We start from the raw sequence: 19,688 nt of genomic DNA on the forward strand, positions 1-19,688 counted from the left end.
AAAGCAAATAAGTGGACCCGACCAATCAAGTCAAGGCTGAAACATTGGCATCTCTGGCTTGGTCATATCTGACCCGAGACCCATTTTAGCCACCTCGGGTTTGGATCTGGACTGGACGTCACCAGTGTTGAACGTCATTGAAGAAAATGGAGGGAGGGAAGCGAGTGCTTCTGGCATCAGAGGTAAACCGCGTTCTTCAATCTTAAAAGAATGAACAAGCTAAAGGCCATTTAATTTAAGTTTTCAATTAACTGTGCAATTTGCAAGGATTTCAATAGTAAGTCAGCATATGGTATATAACTCGGTCTAGAATTAGATGAGCAAGAGTATAAAATAAATCTATTGCCTATTGGTAGAAATAAAAATGAAAATACCTAGAAGAGGTGCATTGAAGTGTACAGTTCTTAATTAAGAGACAACTTGTAGCTAGCTTCCCTTGACAGCTGAGAAGATGTCACTTTCACATCTGTCCATGCCTGATTTCAATTTTATACAAACATTACAAAGTTGGTATTGGAAATTAAATTCGGATTGTGGTATTGGATATGGAAGAGAGGAGTTTATATAATATATTTTTTTTTATATTACTCAAGAGAAGTACAAAGCTTTGAATATATATTTTCACTCACTCAATAACGCCTCACTTTAATATGCTCTCTGATTCAATATTCACTTCAATACGTGACCTCTATTTATAGCACCATATGGCGGTGTTAGAATCTTCTGCCTAATTCATTTTATTTCTACTGGACATTAGACTCTAGACTATACGGAATGCACTAATCTACAAAAGTCTAGAATTTATCCTAGCGACATTGGTTTATAATTTTTCTTGAACAATCTAGAAGAAGTATTTGGGCTTTGGGCCTTGGGCCTTCGGTGTTGTTATCTTCAACAGTTGGTACTACGGCAATGTTGCGTTCATACTATCCACTTAATAAAACACGTATTGTAAATTTGCAATTATACCGTTTGTACCGATACCATGAGCGAAAGTATCCCTACTGGTACTGATTTCAAAATTGGGAACTTTGCTGGTAAATTTCAAAGATTATAAACTGTAAAAGTATAGGTACGAAAACCCAACTTTATGAGGATATAATTAACGTGATAAAGAGTCCCCAAATTCAGTCTCAAAGAAAAGACTAAATTTTTTTAGGGAGAATTGATACCCAGGCCCTGCTCTTCATCATAGATCGCACTTGGTAGCCACTACCAAGTTTCTCAAAAAAAGATCTCATCATAGATCGGTCTAACAAATTGCATACAAGCGAGCTGTGGTGCTCAGAACAATCCCCGCCTTGGGTCTCTCCAGTACCAGATACCCTCCAGTTATTAGTATCTTGTCCTTCCCTGACGCAGAAACAACCCTGTTTCGTACAATTGAGAGGATTCATTATGGATCAAACTGAGGTACAGAGTGAGCGGACAAATTGAGAGAGGTAAGAGTCTCATGGAGGAACCGGTTAGCCTTATTCGGAAAAAGCTTGATCAAAGGTGCCACCACGGTTAACTTCTGTAACTTTTATTGAAATAAATTCATTCTTAGAAAATAAAATAAATTTAACTTTCGCTTAAAATTTTTGGATTGCACGAATAATGTTTGATCTGAAGAGAACCTACTCCCGAGAAAGAGATGAAGGAAAATAAAAATGGACTGGTGTCATACTTAATTCTAGATAAATTACAGCCCAATTAAATTGAGTCATTTTTCAAAAAATTACTTTAAGCCCACAATCTTTTCATTTCTTCCCGGTCATCAATGCTCTCACTCAGTCACTCGTCTATAGAACCCGTCTCTTCTCACTCTTCTCTAGACCTGTGAAGCAGGCTTAGCAGAAGAAGAGGAAGAAGGAGATGTAGAACAACGAGGAGAAGAGATGGAGAAACAGGAAGGAAAAGAGAAATAAGATGGAGAATAGATGAATACCAAAAGGAAAATTTATAGATTAGTTTCCTGTGACATGGAACAATTGATAATCTAGATCAATACTGTGCTTTAACATTTTGTTTTGCATAGTAGCATCACTATTGTGCTTGTTTTCGTGATTAAACAACTTGATAACTAAAATGTTAAGAACTATGGCCTATTGCCGCTAGAAAGTAATCAGCATATTGATATAATATATCATGAACTAATTCACCCAAAGCAGTTTTAAAGTGAAGACGAATCAAAAACACTGAACCTTTAAAGTGCCTCCACAAGAAATTTCTTCTCAAGTTCAATATTACAAAAGTGCTTCCTTTTAAACCCACTAAATTAAATAAATAACCAGATTTGCGGGATTTAACCTTAATCAAGGAAAATGCTCTAAATACCTAGAACCAGCTACACTTAACACTCTCGCAACTCACTATAGTAAACTGTACAAAAGAATTTGATATTTAAATGTCTAATTGTAAAAAAGAAAGGAATATTTTTTTATGTGGGGCCAGTGGTGGCTTTCCCTTTCTAAAGAAAATTATATTCCCTACAATTAAGCTGATTGCATTGGAGAGAGGCAAATATTAACCATCTGATTTTGATTGGACCTTTTAGATTAATTTTGACTATCTTATAGGAACCAGGGAAACATTACTAAAAATATATAGAAATTTTTTTCTCTAAGTTGAAAAGATATAATTAAATAGGCAGACTGAACGAAGAAATTATAAATGCGAACATGCAAAATACTTATCAACTCATGCATACACAATTCAATCTAAATATTGATTGTCTGAATAAATAAATAAATTCAACACAACATGAGAACAAATGTGTTGGGTGTAGTAGGCTAGTAGCTAATCAAATTCAAATCTCATTCCCTACTAAATATTGCTTTGAAGAAAATTCTTTGTCCTGTAATTTAGATGAAATAAAGCAGTGAAAGTATGAGAGAATTAGAAAACATGAGGTTAGTTTTAAAGTCAACAAATGCCAAATAATGTATATATTTAGCTCTTATCAGGATCTGGTGATAAATTAGATATAGAATTATAAAAAAAAAAAATTAAGATATAGTTTTAAGGTCAATGAAGGGCTAAATAATGTATAAATTTAGCTCTTATGAGGATTTGGCCATAAATTAGATATAAAATTATCAAACTTTTTAAATTAAATAAAGATGTAGCTCTTAAAAAATTTAAAAGCTAGATGAGATGAAAGAAAAAAATATTCTAAACCGGCCACCACATACTATAGGGTGTGTGCTTGGTCTAGTCCACTAGATCATAGTGACAAATGAATTATTCGGGTTCGGTTCGGCGAGATCAAAAATTCGTGATTCGGGTATAATTCAGGTATAATTCGGGAATGATTCGGAATTATCCGAACCAGAAATCTCAGTCCTGCAAGGGAGCAAAAAAATAAAAAACCAAAAAAATAATTGTTCTTGGAAAAATTCAGGAAAAATTCGTGAATAATTCTTAAAATTCGGAAAAAGTTCGTAAAATTCGGGAATTATTCGGGTTTAATTCAGTCAACTGAATAATTCGGTGTTCGGTTCGGCATCACCCCAAAAAAAAATTAAACGGATATAATTCGAGTACCTTGTCACTATGCACTAGATTCAATGGCGGGTCCATGTTGATTGAATGGGATCAATTCATCACCCCCATTAATTTTCAAAATGATTATATTTATACATGATTTTATATATATATTAGAGTCAAATGTTATAATATCATAAAAACCCTCATTTACCGTATAAAAATTTTATATGATTGGCCCTCATTTAAATTTGATCCACTCCTATTCACATTTAGCTCCCATAGTTCGAAAGTCTGGCTCCGCCCTGACTAGATTAATACTTGGGTCCGGATCCCCTAAAGTAACTCAATTTTTGGGTTTTGGATCGGAACCGTCTGATTTGAATCCATCACTGGGGATCACTTCAGGATTTAAATTTGTCATTCGGAATGTATGCACTCTACTTTGAAATGGATTGTCGCGGATTCGAATCGGACGGTCCCGATCTAAAATATAAAAATTGAGTTACTTCACTGTATCTGAATTCTTACTACTTTTGGAATTGCATTTTTTTTTCTTGAGAAAAAACGAGACTATAGTAAACCGCAATGAACATGTAAAGCTGGTGCTATGGATTTATATTTTTGTTTTAAAATTCAAACAATCATTCAAATTGTTCTGATCTGAGGATCAAATTTTTAACAATATTTTAGATAGGTATAAAATTATTTGATCTAAAAATTCTGAACCATCTGAAAATAACAACTTTCTACTTATCTTAAAAAAAACACGTAAATTTTGATCGGCAAGTGCATGTTCAAACGGAAATCATAATAAGCAATTTGATCCACTATTTACACTTTGAAAATATAAATATAAATCTATAATATAATTAAGTGGACGGACTTGTATTTCGTTTAATGGAGAATTAGGTGACTACTTCCATTGTAAACAGGGTCTTAGGCAAGGTGATCCTTTGTCCCCTCTTTTTTTTGATCTTGTTGCTGATGCTCTTAGTAGGATTTTAAGTATGGCTCAGTCGGCTGGCCTACTATCTGGCTTAGGTACTAACATTAAGGTTTTGAATCTACACTTTGCCGATGACACTTTATTATTTTTAGAGGCTAATTCCCTTATGGTTGAACGTTTGAAATTTCTTTTATTAGGCTTTGAAAATTTGTCTGGTTTGAAAATTAACCTTGATAAAAGTGAACTTATTCCCCTTAATTTATCCACTCAGGAAACTTCTCTTTTGGCTAGTCAATTAAATTGTAAAATAAGTATTTTGCCAATTACATATTTAGGAGTTCCTTTACACTGGAAAAAATTAGTTGTTTCTGATTGGTTTCCTTTAGTTGACAAAATAGAGAAAAAATTACAAACTTGGAAAGGTTCTTTATTATCTCTTAGAGGTAGGGTAACGTTATTAAATTATGTTTTGACATCTATGCCCTTGTATTGGTTATCAATTTATAGAATGCCTGTCACCATTAGGAATAAAATTGATATAATTAGGAAAAGATTTCTTTGGTCTAATGGTACCCCTGGAAGGAAGAGATATCATCTCATTAAGTGGTCAATTGTTTGTTTGCCTAAAAATCATGGGGGCTTAGGTGTTTTAAACCTAAATTACATGAATATTTCCCTCTTAGCTAAATGGTGGTTTAGATTTAAAGATCCAACTGTTGATGGGAAGTGGAAATCAATTCTCATTGCCAAATATAACCTCAATGGTTTAGATTCTAATAGTTTTTCATCTTTTTGGTCTAGTATTTTAGATCTTTCTCAAATATTTGATATGGGTAATAGTAGGGTTGTAGGCGATGGTTCCAATACTTCTTTTTGGTTCGATAGATGGCATGGCAATGGCAGTTGTGCTTTATATTGTTCTTTCCGTAATATTTTTAGAATTATTTCTAACCCTAATATCACTGTAGCAGATGTGTTCACTAATTTCCCCTCCTCATTCCAATTTAATAGACAATTAACCGGTATTATATTTTCTGAATGGTTACAACTTTTAGGTCTTTTCTCTTCTTATTCATTAAATTCATCATGTCCTGATAGATTATTATGGAGATGGAATTCGTCTGGTCTTTTTACTGTAAATTCTCTCTATAAATGGTTATCCTTTAGAGGTGTTCCAAATAGTATTTACAATACTCTTTGGAAGGCAAAGATTCCACTTAAGATTAAGGTTTTTGTTTGATTACTTAGGTACGATAAAATACTTACTAAATGCAATTTACAATCAAGGGGTTGGCATGGTACTGTTGATTGTGTTTTCTGTGGTGCCCAAGAAACTGTAGATCACATCTTTGTTACTTGTCCTTTTATTTCTTCTTTATGGTCTTGGATTGGTAACCATAACAACTTTCTTTTTAATTGTACTAAGGTGTCTAATCTTTGGTATTTTGATTATTGGATTCCATTAAAGGATTTACTACTAGTGGAACTGATTAGGGCTGCAACTCTTTGGATTGTTTGGTTTAGGGGTGTTCATCGGTTCGGTTCGGCTCAAACCGAAATAAAATAGATAAACCAAAGTTTTATTCGGTTTTCAAAAATAGAACTGAACCGACCGATTTAAACTTATAAACCGATTAAAACTGAACCAAATTAAATTTCGGTTTGTTCGGTTAAACCGAACAAACCAATAAGTATATCTAATATTTAACAACCACTATATCTTTATAGTTCCCTAAACCAATATTACATTTTCAAGCGGAGGGATTGCACGAACAATGAAGACTTGATTTGGATTTTGGAGAAGTTTGGATCTTTCAAGCGGAGAGAAGAGGATTAGAGGGGGACAGACGGGTCAAATCTAAACTAGGGTTATGATATTCGGCCGGTTCGGTTTCTACGGTTTTCTAATATCACAAACCGAACCAAACAGAAAAAACCGAACAGTAAAAAAATTTAAACCGAACCGAACCAAATAAACCGAAAAACCGAACCGTTTGAACCAAAAAATTTTGGTTCGGTTAAAAACCAAACAAACCGGCCCCAATGAACACCCCTAGTTTGATTAACACGAAATAAGATTTGTTTTCGAAATTCTCCTATACCTTCTATTAGGTCTGTAGCTGCTTCTATTATTGCTTTAACTTCCTTTTGGTGTAAGTCGCGCTTAGATAATTCTTATTTCAAGTTATCTATGATTATGCCTTTTGATGTTTCTTCTTTGCCTCAGATAGGGCCTCTGATAGTATTATTCGACACGGATGCACAGGACCAGGACAGCTCCCCGCTGGATTTAGACGAGGACCCTGGTCTTGGTTTAGAAGGGTTGGACCTAGCTGATTATTTGAGTGACAGAGCCGTTATTGATGCTATTGATTGTGCTATTGGCCTTCTGCCAAGTATTTCATCTTCATCAGCTAGTGCCTCCTCTTCTAATGATATAGTCATTTCTGATTCCATTTAGTATTACTATTTTATGTGATGCTAGTATGCTTTTGTTGTTAGTTTGTTTTTCTTAAAAACTTTTTTGGTTATTAGGTGTTGATGGATTGTATGCTAGCGCTTTATTTTGGACATGTTGTATAAACTTTTTGTTTCGTAATGAAACCGGTGGTAAAATACCACTTTTGTCAAAAAAAAAAAAAAACATATATATATATATATATATATATATATATATATAATACATAACGATTCTGCACATTGCAATTTACAATGATCTCATTCCACTTTAGAAATGCTAATGTGATGTGAAATTCGCTTGCAGTGGAGCTAATCGACCGATGTTTATTTACTACCGAATTCATAAAAAAATATTCATGTTAGCATGACCACAATGACAAATTTATATACAACAAGCTGTATTAGAGTGGAAAAAAATGTATCGTACCGTATTGTGATGTGATTAATTTGTCGTAATTTTAGTCTCACATTGTATTGTGCCATATTGTGATCAAGTTAATTTTTTACGTACCGTACCATGTTGTGATCAAAATGTCAATGGTAGTCACGGCACGCGAATAGTTACGCTACATAAGTCAGGTGATACTCAAATGTATCATGGCCAAACATGGCTCATGTGACTCGCGTGACAATTTAGTCATAATTTAAATTAGTTTATTTAAGATTCATCATTTAATCAAGATCTTACAGTCCTAATTACACTTAACTCGTATGACTATGTATCGTGCTATGACTAGATCTTTTATGTGACCTGGCATGTCGTGTCATTTTTTTTAAAATAATCACAGCACGAAACGCACGAATCATGGTACATAACTGTTGGTTGAGCAATAATCTTTTTCATCTATTTGACTAATTTGCAAAAACATACAATTATTGAATTTTACATTGTGTTATATTCTTTGAAAGATATGTAGGTTCAAGTCGAATGAAATTGCATTATGGAATACTTGGACTGAAGAAGACATGAAGACACTTATCAAAAATACAAATTGTAAAATCAGAAATTTGGTAAAGTATGTGTGAGGATGTCCAAACAGGGATAAAACGTTGGTAACGTTTTCAAAACGTTGTAACGTTTTATACTTGTCAGAAGTAACAAACTGATCAAAATCAGAAACAAGTTACAACGTTATAATGTTTTATAAACGTTGTGACGATTTAAAAACGTCATAACGTTATATAAACGTTGTAACGTTTTAATAGTTACAGAACTATTGAAGCACAGCTGTACAGTAATAACTTGAAACGTTGTAACGTTTTATGGATGTCAGAATGTTAAGTACAGCTGTACCGCCAAAGATTAAAATTCAAATTTAAACGTTGCAACGTTTATACAAAACGTGGTAACGTTTTAATTAAATTTAAGCTTCAAAGAGCATCTATTTTAATCAAGTTTTTACAAGCTAAAACGTTACATAACGTTTTGCTGAGCTGTCAGAAAATTAAACCTAAAAATCGCCCTTTGAACTAAAACGTTGGTAACATTTTATGTCAAACAACTCATTTTTGAGCTGACTCTATAAATAGGTGATCGGGCTTTCTTCCTAAATTATCTCAGCCAACCCTAATCTTCTAAAAAGCTATTTTCTGAGAGTTTAGCCTATTCCATTGTTGTAAGAGCTTAAAACTTCAAAATCCCTCAAACAACCTCAAACACACTTCACTAATCTCAAATTATATTAGGTTAGAGTGATCTATTGAGTGTTTCTCTTGAGTAGCTCGAACTAAGAGACATTGTTCTCATCTCTTTGAGTTGGCCGTTTGACTTCCCGCTTGGTGTGTAAGGGCTCAACAGTTCACAAGTTGTAATCCTTTCGTATTGGATAATAGAAAGGCACACCACTCAAGGTTGCGAAGCCCCGGAGACATAGGCCTTTGGTTTTCCGAACTCCGTTAACAGCCCACGTGTCAAATTTCTCTAAACTCATCTATTTACTTTCAATTGCAATTTAATTTCAGTTTTTGTTCAATTAGAGGTGCATTTAGCATAACAATAACTAGTACGTGTATCGTGCCATAATTGTACCGTTCAGATCTATTATATAGCTACCGAATTCCTACTCTAACTGTATATCAGAGCATAGGGGCGGAACCAAGGCCTGGGCCAGCCCGGGCCCTGTCCCCCCTTGGCCCAAAATTTTTACAGAGTCTTTTTAATCAAAAGAAAAGCTGGGCACCCCCTTTAGAACCGAAGGCCTCTCTAAGCAAGCCTTAAGGTAGAGAAGAAAAACGTAGGCCCAATTCAAGGAACATGTTGGTCTGCTAAATCAAACGTAGGCCTTAAGGCAAAGGAGGAAAACGTGATCTCTCTCAAGCGGCAAACGCAATCTCTGGAAAACACAAATACGCAAATATGCGAACCATCCCAAACGGCAAACGCGAATACGCGATCTCTCTCTCGATCTCAAGCGAAAATTGATGCCCTTCTCTTCACCCGATCAGGATTCAGAAAGGTAATAATTTAGCAATTTTCAGTTTTAAATAACTGCCTGATTCAAGAGATGACTTTGTGGTAATTATCCTGAAATTAGAGTTTGATTAAAAAGTCACATCATAAAGATTGCAATATGAAATTGTGCTAGTTTTTGATTGAAATTGCTGAATGTTTTTATTCTGAAAAATAGCTAGGTACCAGGGTATAACAAAATATGGTGCTTTCTTTATAGTTTCATTTTTCATATTAAATCTACTTCATTGTCATTTTTATTAGAAAATAACTAAACAATCTTTGTGTAATTGGTATAAATAAACAAATGTAAGAAATTTTCAGTCATAATGAAACAATTAGGCCACTGTATGTAGCAAATAATTTTTTTCTTGAGAAACTAGTTAGGTCGCCTATCGATCATTCATGGTTACGCCACTGTCAGTGCATACAGGATTATAATAAAATTCAGATCTATTATTAAATAATTTAAAATATATACGGAACAGCAATAATGACAGCTTCCAAGTTACTACTAAGATACTAAATAATTTATAATCATGACGTGCGACCAACCAACCAACCCCCATGAATCGCTGGTGTCCACTAAGATACTACTTTCCATCTTTTTTTCCTCCTCATTTTTGTCGAATTATTGGAATATTGTTTGGATTTACTACGAATCAACTTTTAAGTGTCAAAATATATAACTTGTTGGACTAAGTTGTGTACGGGTATAACTACATCTCTGAAACTCTTAGAATTTCTAATCTTATATGACAGTTTCTAACTTAGATTTAGAAATGTGGAAGAGTTTTTTATTTAAAAACTATGTAGGAAAGTTTTTTATTAAGAAACTATTTATAAACTTTATGTTCAAGTAATTGACTCAAATTACTTTTTTTTAATTTATTGCTGATGTGGCTTAATAGAAACCCTAAACTTAATTTCATAAATGTAAAACTTAGAAACTTTAGATATCATAATTTTTAAAAAATGGTTAACGGTTATTTAGAAACTCTAAGAGTTTTAGGAATGCAGATGCTCTGAGTACGAATATAAGAAACGAGTCATTCATGTTTCGACAATCAGTTGCATCAAAGAAAAATCGTACACATGTGTTTTACACATGCTTCGCTAGGCCTCGGCACCACGTCCCGACTGGAATTCTTAAAAATAAGTGGTCTTTTGATTTTTCTTTTTATATAAGAGGAGCGATCGGATGACACCCTTTTTTGGTGACATCGAATGACACCATGCATTTTTAAAGTCCAAACGGTCGATCCAAACCGTTCAACTTGATGAATATGTTAAAATGTGCTTGCAGATCAAATTTTACATTTTTCTGAATTTTGTTTACTATTTATTAAGATGGGTACAAAAATTCAACGGTCTGAATATAGCGATTTTGTTAAATACTTAATAAATAGTAAAAAAAATTGCAAAAAATGTAAAATTTAATCTGCAAGGACATTTTAATTTATCCATCAAGTTTAACGGTTTGGATCGACCGTTTGGACTTTAAAAACTTTGAAAATGCACGATGTTATCCAATGTCACCAAAAAAGGGTGTCATTCAATCCCTCCTCTTTATATAAAAGTATTTTTAAAAGTTTCGGAAAGATTTCCCACGAGTAATTAACATTGATGGCGAACCAACCTTCTAAAGTATCTATATTGTTAATTTTGACATTAAATTTTTGAAGAATTATTCTTAAGGCAGTGGATATAATAATGAATTCAGTTTAAAGGCTTCCTTCATCGTGGTGCTTCTTTATTTATGCAAATGGTAGCATCCAAAAACAATAATTTGGCGACAATATTGATATCATGACAATATTAAAATTCTTGTAAATAAAGTTTAATTTGGAATCCATCATATTTTATGCGCAATTTAGATAATGAAAAATTGTATTTGACAATTAACATGTACTTTAATAACCATGACAACCAACGTCAAACTTTATCCAAAATTTGGAAATAAAATTTCTAGATGACTATATATCATTTATTTCCGTAGAACATATAACAAGTTGGTGCAATTTGAATGTCATTTTTCATTGATAAAAAAAATCAAAAAAAATATATAATCATTCCAATTTGTAAGTTTTAATATCTACTAATGCACCAAATTCGATACGCTAGAAACATGTATAAAAGTTTTCAATTATTTTTTATTATGACATATATTATTCTAATTGTCACAGCTGTGAAATAAAAATGCTGTCAAGATAAATTTGTTCTCATTTTATAAACAAATATGTGTCTTGCCTAAGCAATCAATGAAAATTGATGCAATGGTAAATTCATGAAAAGATTTGAACTTTTCTACTGTGATCCGTAATTTAAATTATGTAAATTTGACAAGATATGTTGGTTCAACAATACATTTATATAAATTTTTGTTTGTTTTTGGATTTTTTTTTATAACTATATAATCATATATTTATGTTGTCAAATAATTACATTCTTTTGAAACATATAGTATATCCAAAGAAATGTGAATGCTTAAATAAAGCAGAGGAACGGATGCAATGCGGTAAGACCAATTATTCGTACATAAAACTTATGGTTCAAATTGAAATTATAATAGTTAAAGATGCAATAATTTTAAATTAGGTCAAATTAAAAAATGTGCTCTCATGCAAAAATTGTTATATTCATTTTTTTCTAAAAGGAAAAAAAGTACTCAACAATCATCAAGATCACATTAAAACGAAGTGATTTTTATAATTTAAAAAAAAAAAAGTAGAATATGTGGCATAAATTAATTTCAACCTTCCAGATATGGGTGTCAATGGGTACGATACGAATAGGATGAAAGCATTTTCATACCCATACCCATTAAGAATAATTTTACCCATACTCTACTCTTACCCATTAAGATTTAACCTTACCTTATCCTACCCTTACCTGTTAAAATTATTGTGTAACGAAATGGTAGCGGGTGAATAACAATAATACTACTATAATAATTAATTTTATTATATTTTACAAATAGAACGTCAAAACTCATTTATTTCTCACATATGCAATAATATTAATAATAATAAAAAGTGCAATCAATTTCAACTAAATTGTTTATAAAACAAGAGAATTCAAAAATAAAATTATATCTTCCGACAAATTTAATTATTTAATTAAAAAAACAAGACATACAAATAAAAATAATATGTTTAATATTTTTCTTACAACAAAAACAATACACTGAATAACAAAGTACTCACTAATTATTGCTCAAACATTATCATATTATTATATTTTATATAATGGAATATGCTACCATGCTATGCATAGCATAGAACCCCTCCATGCAACGCCTTGGATTTTGACTTTTCAAAATTCTAACGGTCGATCCGAACCTTTCATCTTGTTCTCCATATTAATATGTATTTGGGGACCAAATTTTACATTTTTTGGAATTTTTTTACTATTTCTTTAGATTTGTTGAAAATCGCTGTTTTTTTATGGTCCAGATTTGCTGAAAACAGCGATTTTCAATAAATCTAAAGAAATAGTAAAAAAATTCCAAAAAATATAAAATTTGGTCCCCGAACACATATTAATATGGAGAACAAGATGAACGGTTCGGATCGACCGTTAGGATTTTGAAAAGTCAAAATCCAAGGTGTTGCATGGAGGGGCTCTATGTTATGCATAGCATGCTAGCATATTCCTTATATAATTACCCTATAGAGTAACGGGTACGAAATAGTTTTTACCCATACCCTTATCCATTTAGCTAATGAAAAAAAATTTGTATCCATACTCATACTCAATAAGTCAACAAAACAAAAACCTTATTCATACCCGTCTTATAAAATACGGTACGAATCGGATAAACGACTAAAAGGGTATCATTGACACCCCTACTTCCAGAAGCATTCCAGGGATCAATTACAAGATCGGTGGTTCATCGACAATTAGTTTATTTTTTAAATCAAAGTTCACACATTGCATGTTTACACCTAACAGGATCCCAAGTGTCTCTTTCTCATAAACTTAATTAAAATCATAAGCCTGAAAATGCGAGGTTTGTCTGTTGTGTCATTTTCCAAAGCTTTTTTTTTTTAATTAATAACAGAGATGTTTAGAACTAGAAACTAGAAACATCCAAACCATCACGAGTGCGAATCCTCTGAGATATCTCAACTTTTGCTTGACCGACGTGTACGGTACCTATTCGGGAGCAGTATTATTTGTGCTTTGAGATTCGTGTAGTATACATTTCAACAGTTGAGATTTTCCTTAAAAACACTCATAGTTTGAGATACAACAGAGGATGCGAATTCAATCATCACACGGACTGTATCGTGCATGCATGAATTGCGTGGAGGAGCTTTGACCTCCCAATAGGAATCTCGGCCCTTAATTTCCGAGCCTAACAGGTGGGGGCCCATGAGCAAATGAGACCCTTGTTCTTTTTTGAACAACTAAAAAAAACTAGCCGTCTATGCTGTGTTGTCTGACGTCATCAAGTTGTGACCGACACGTCACCCGGTCGCTCTCTCCATGTAAAGATCTTGTTAACCGGCCACCGACGGACAAGTCGGTGCAAATGCTGGCTGGACCCGGTTCTCTCGCTTTAAACGTGGATCAGGCCAAATACGATGCCTGGAAATCACTTGCCTAGTGTACCGTCGAGTATAAATTTATTTTTGCATTTGATGGACTGGTTAAATGCGTATTTAGTTATTTGTCAGTACTCAAGTACACCGAAATTATTTTAGTTTCCATTTCGATATTTCAAAATTCTGACTTTATTAAATTAAAAATTTATTACGTGCGCAACTTAGTGTTGTACATGAATTTCCTTGTGTTTCACCATTAATTTGAACTAAATTTGAAACTTTTTCATTCGTGGGATCCACACCATCTACTTGCTAAAAATATTTGGTGAATTGGATTTAGAATTATCTTATTACATTAAGATGATTTGATTAAAATTAGTCATCCGTTAATTTTAAATCGATGTTCTTCACTTTTAACATTATAATGTATAATAAAACATTTTCATTTTACTTTATGTTATGTTTATATTTGGTTATTTTAAACATAGTTAAAATTGTTCATAATTAATCCTTGAATTATTCATTTTTGGCTCCTCTATAACGTATAGGCAAATTAGCAACTTTTATAAATATGCGAATTATTCTCGTATTTTTGCAGAATTTACAAATCACTTAGCCCTCAGGGGCAGCTGCCCAGCCCAACACCTGGGTGTGGAAGAAGAAATGAAGATCTCTTACTTATTTGAAATTTATGATTTTGTTTAAGTGCAGGGGCTGATAGGCAAAAAGGGAAGTTGTTCAAGGCTTGATGATGGTTAGAGTTGTTTAGGGTTGATTTTGGCTATTTTCTATTTATAGTTTGTTTGTTTCATTTTGTGATGATGTGTCTATGTTTAGTAGGTGCTGTTTATGCTTTAAATCAAGGTTGCTATATGAATTTAGTTTATAGTTTGTTTGTTTGATTTTGTAATGATTTGTCTATGTTCAATAGGTGCTTTTTATGCTTTAAATCATGGTTGTTGTATGAACTTTATTAGATATGTGATGACAGTGGTGTAAGAACATTATCAGAGACTGGTACCAGCTGTTTGGTACCGGTCTATGTTAAATAGTTTCATTTCAATGAAATCCGTAGATACTTCACTATTCTGCAAAAAAAAAAAATCACTTTATTTGTTGTCCGAAAATAATTAATATTTTAGTACATAAAAAATATTATTAAAACTAAAAGTTAATGTCGTACAATTATTCATTACTATTTAGATATGGCGTGTGTCAAAATCAAGATCAAAACAAAAATGTTTAGCATTATTTTGCATAGAAAAAATGTAACAGATAAACTTTAACAGTATTTTGATGGACAATCAATTAAATCTTATTTTGACTTGATTCAATAGACATCATATCTAAGTATCTAACTAATAAAAAAACATATTTCTTTTTTAATTTTAATATTAATAATTTAGTTATAAGTATCAGATGAATGTAGATTTTAAAAAACAATGATTGACTATTAGAATAATCTATTTGAAAAACCCAGCAAAAAAGAGTCCAATCTTTTTCTTTTTATTACAAGTCTGTAGGTAACACACCACATACTTTTCTGCTTTAGGCAGCAATCAACCTAGATTATTATGTGGAAAAATTTGATGTCATACCAGCTGAACTACCCATGGTTAACAAAAAGAATCAAATCCATGATCTATCAACAGCCTAGATTAAAACCGATATTTTATCAATAGGAAAATAAAAAAAAATATTGAGAAAGGTGAACGATTTCGAAAAATTTCAAAATCTAAAAAGACTATTATAATTTACAACGTTCAGATAATTTATATCAATTTACGGGGTTAATTAACTTAACAGGAAAAAAAATACAAGACGTTATTATCCATGACGTCTCGATATTAAAAACAGAAAAATGTCCTGTGTTTTTCTTTCAATCTCTGAACGTTATGAACAAAACGTTATGTTTTCTTTTCTTTTCTTACTTAATTAACTCTTTAAATTGATTTAAATTATTTGAACATTGCAGACATTACGTCGGATTTTGGAATTCTTACAAATTGTTCTCCATTATTATTTCTTTTTGGAGGAACTTAGCAGAGGCTGCTAAGTGAAATTTAATTAATAAAAGAATATTTACAAAAGTACAATACTCCTGTGTCCTGTCCATGTGGGGGTCCTAATCTTCTATGCAGTTATTTTTGTTTATAAATAAAAAATCGGTAAATTAAAACCCCGCACAAACAGTAAACGCGTCGAAAATCCCCCTTGGACCCTTGTCCCCTCGTAAACGCAGTTCATGGAAAATTATGCTTTAATTCAAAAATAAAATAAAATGTGACAATTATGCCGTGCATTCTAACATGGTCCTTTTTTCCATAATAAGTGCCGGCCGTAACATTTCACCTCTTTCCTTTGGTGTAGCGATCTATGTTGGACGACTCGTCTACATTGTTTACATTGACTGCTACATAAAATATCTCAGAAACATTGCCACAGAGAAATTGAACAACCAAAGGACACGTATCCTATTCTTTTCCTCTCTTAACTCCCTAGACTGCTCTGTGCAAAAACAAACTTTGAGCTTCCCATTTATTATACAATGCACTATTTCCTGTAAGCCCCATCCCTCTTCTCTTCCCTCTTTCATTTCCTCGATCTTCTCTTTTGCTATTTTCTCCTTCCTTAGATGTTAGATCTCGTCTATTTCTGTACATTCCAAAATCACAAAGATCGAGAGCATTTCTGAATTTTGGCGTCCGAGTGGCTGGATTTGATGCATTTCTTTCTGTAAGTTACTTGTGGTTTATATCTCGTTTTTCCGCCGGGATTTTAGATCTAGATTTTGCAAATCGTGAAATCTGCGACTGTTCTTTGTATGTGGAGACTCTGTGAATTCGTTCCTGCTTACCAATTCTGAAACTTAAATGCGAATTTGTGTTTGGGCTTTGTGAAATTTGCTTAAATTGGAACACCACCGACTGGTGGTATTGCAATTAAAGCGAGTATTTTGAAATATATTCCTTCCATGAAAAAGTTTGCTTAAATCCACTCATAAAAGAAAAGGTGGTCGCTTGCTTTATTCCGGGTTTAGGGTTCCATGGCGTTTCCATTTTATTCCTAATTTCTCATACAGCCATTTTTCACTTTACCCCTCAATCTATTTTCTATCTGAAAGATGATGTCGATAAGGAGGCGGTCGGCCACAACAAGTTACCCAGAAGAAATGGAGAAATCCAGTGGAAAGACACCTCAGCCTCGGATATGTTGTCTAATCTCTCTCTCAGCAATGTTTTGGGTTTTGATTTTAACTTTTCATTTCTCTGCCTTTTCTGCTCCCCCCATTATCGGACCAGATCAACCTTCAGGTAATCACCAATTTCTACTTGAAGAAACATCGATGCAAAATATCCCAAAATTTGACAATACGAATATTCAGAAACCACCTGTGGAATCCGAAAACCTCTTGGAAAAGGTACCATCTTTACCTCCACCAGCCATAGTACCTCAACCGAAACCAGTTAACAACCTGCCAGAAGCTTATAATTTAAAAGACCATGTGACCGATCAGTATTCTTCGGGTACTGGAAGTGAACCCCAACAATCCCAATTGACTGATAAAATACCTCCTGTTATCCAAAATCAACCCAAAAAACCACCACAAAGTTTTGCATTTGAAAAGGCACTGAGAATGTCAGAGAACCAGTCAGACCCATGCGGTGGCCGATACATCTATGTGCATAATCTGCCCTCCCGGTTCAATGATGATATGCTTCGAGATTGCAAGAAATTGAGTCTCTGGACCAACATGTGTAAGTTTATGATCAATGATGGCCTGGGCCCACCTCTTGACAACTCAGGGGGGGTTTTCTCTGACACCGGCTGGTACGCTACCAACCAATTTGCAGTAGATGTGATATTTAGCAACAGAATGAAGCAATACGAGTGCCTAACCAATGATTCCACAATAGCTGCAGCCGTTTTTGTACCGTTCTATGCTGGTTTCGACATTGCTCGTTATTTGTGGGGATATAACATTTCCACGAGAGATGCCGCCTCATTGGATTTGGTCAATTGGTTGGAGAATAGACCTGAATGGAAAGTGATGGGAGGCAAAGACCATTTCTTGGTGGCGGGTCGAATTACATGGGATTTTAGGCGTTTAACAGAGAATGAAGAGGATTGGGGTAATAAGCTTCTGTTTTTACCAGCGGCTCGTAACATGTCAATGCTAGTGGTAGAATCGAGCCCATGGAATGCAAATGATTTCGGCATACCCTACCCGACTTATTTCCACCCATCAAGGGATGCAGATGTCTTCATATGGCAAGAAAGAATGAGGAAATTGGAGAGAAAATGGTTGTTTTCCTTTGCGGGTGCACCCCGACCTGATAACCTGAAATCCATTAGAGGGCAGATTATTGATGAGTGTAGAAATTCAAGCGTGTGCAAATTGTTGGAGTGTGATTTTGGGGAAAGTAAATGCCATTCGCCGAGTAGTATCATGCAAATGTTTCAAAGCTCTCTCTTTTGTTTGCAACCACAAGGGGATTCATACACAAGGAGGTCAGCTTTTGACTCTATGCTTGCCGGGTGCATACCCGTTTTCTTCCACCCGGGATCTGCATATGTTCAGTACACGTGGCACCTCCCGAAGAACTACACCAGATATTCCGTGTTCATACCCGAAAATGATCTACGAAATGGCAATGTTACCATAGAAGAGAGGCTGAGGCAATATTCACCTCTAATGGTAAAGCAAATGAGAGAGGAGGTGATTAATCTGATACCGGGTTTGATTTACGCAGACCCGAGATCCAAATTGGAAACCTTCAAGGACGCATTTGATGTGGCAGTTGAGGCAATCATCAACAAGGTCGGTAAAATTAGGAGAGGCATGATAGAGGGAAAGGAGGACAAGGATTTCATAGAGGAAAATAGTTGGAAGTATGCATTGTTAGATGAAGATCAGGGAACTGTCGGTGCCCATGTGTGGGACCCATTCTTCTCAAAACCAAAAGATGGCGGTTCGGATCCAGGTAACAGTGCGTCTGCTGAAGCTGCAAAGAATTCTTGGAAAAGCGAGCAAAGGAGTCAGAAATTTTGAGCTTGTTTGGCCGATACATGTAACTAGAGGATGGTGTTTGGAGAAGAATAGAAACATCATTTTGTTAGGTGTTTAATGTTGGTTATGTCATTTGATATATGACAAGTTATTTTCCTTTCTTTTTTCTTTTTTGGAAATAGAATAGATACCTCATTTGTTTAGAACACTTTTCGTAATAATCCATTAAAATTTGTAACATGAATGGTCTAATAGAGAATACTACTGTTGCTCATAATCTGTTCCTAAGGAAAGCATGACTTATTGAACTTAACTATACCTTTTTATTCTCGCTGCCTTTCACGTTCTTGATACATATATAACATAATGAGAATACAAGCTTTACTTGAATCTAACGCTAGCTTAGGCATGTGTTAGACAGACAGTAAAGTGACAGAGAATATAATAAATATCCAACTTTGACCGCACCCATGATTGTAGCATGTTTACTAAAGTAACAATCATGACCAGTAAAGATGCATATGTGTAATAGTGGGAAGCACGAAGTATCACCAATAAGGCAATAATTGGTGCTTGTAACATTCCGTACCAACTACCAAATGACCACTTTTGACCTAATTATCGTAAGACTACTGTAAATTTTACTTGTAATTTGTTTTCTTCCCTCCATGTGGAAACAAACTAGTTGTCGACTAGTTGGTAAATTAATTGTGAAGAAAATAAGTCTCTATGTCTAATCTATTTGTTATTCTGAAGAGATTGTGGGACCCAGTTCGACTAACTCAGTTATATATTAATGAA

At 33.8% G+C, this 19,688-nt stretch overlaps 1 protein-coding gene across 1 annotated transcript; it reads left to right on the top strand.

Annotated features, from left to right (window-relative positions):
- Nucleotides 1-16,322: 16,322 nt before the first annotated feature.
- Nucleotides 16,323-19,180, top strand: MUR3 (Exostosin family protein). Its single transcript, XM_078317361.1, has one exon. It carries the CDS (start codon nt 17,001-17,003, stop codon nt 18,927-18,929), a length of 1,929 nt encoding a protein of 642 aa, XP_078173487.1. The 5' UTR covers nt 16,323-17,000; the 3' UTR covers nt 18,930-19,180.
- The last annotated feature ends 508 nt before the right edge of the window (nt 19,181-19,688 follow it).

The sequence above is a fragment of the Carex rostrata genome, chromosome 16 (genome assembly GCF_964058835.1).
Source record: "Carex rostrata chromosome 16, lpCarRost1.2, whole genome shotgun sequence".
Classification (NCBI taxonomy): domain Eukaryota; kingdom Viridiplantae; phylum Streptophyta; class Magnoliopsida; order Poales; family Cyperaceae; genus Carex; species Carex rostrata.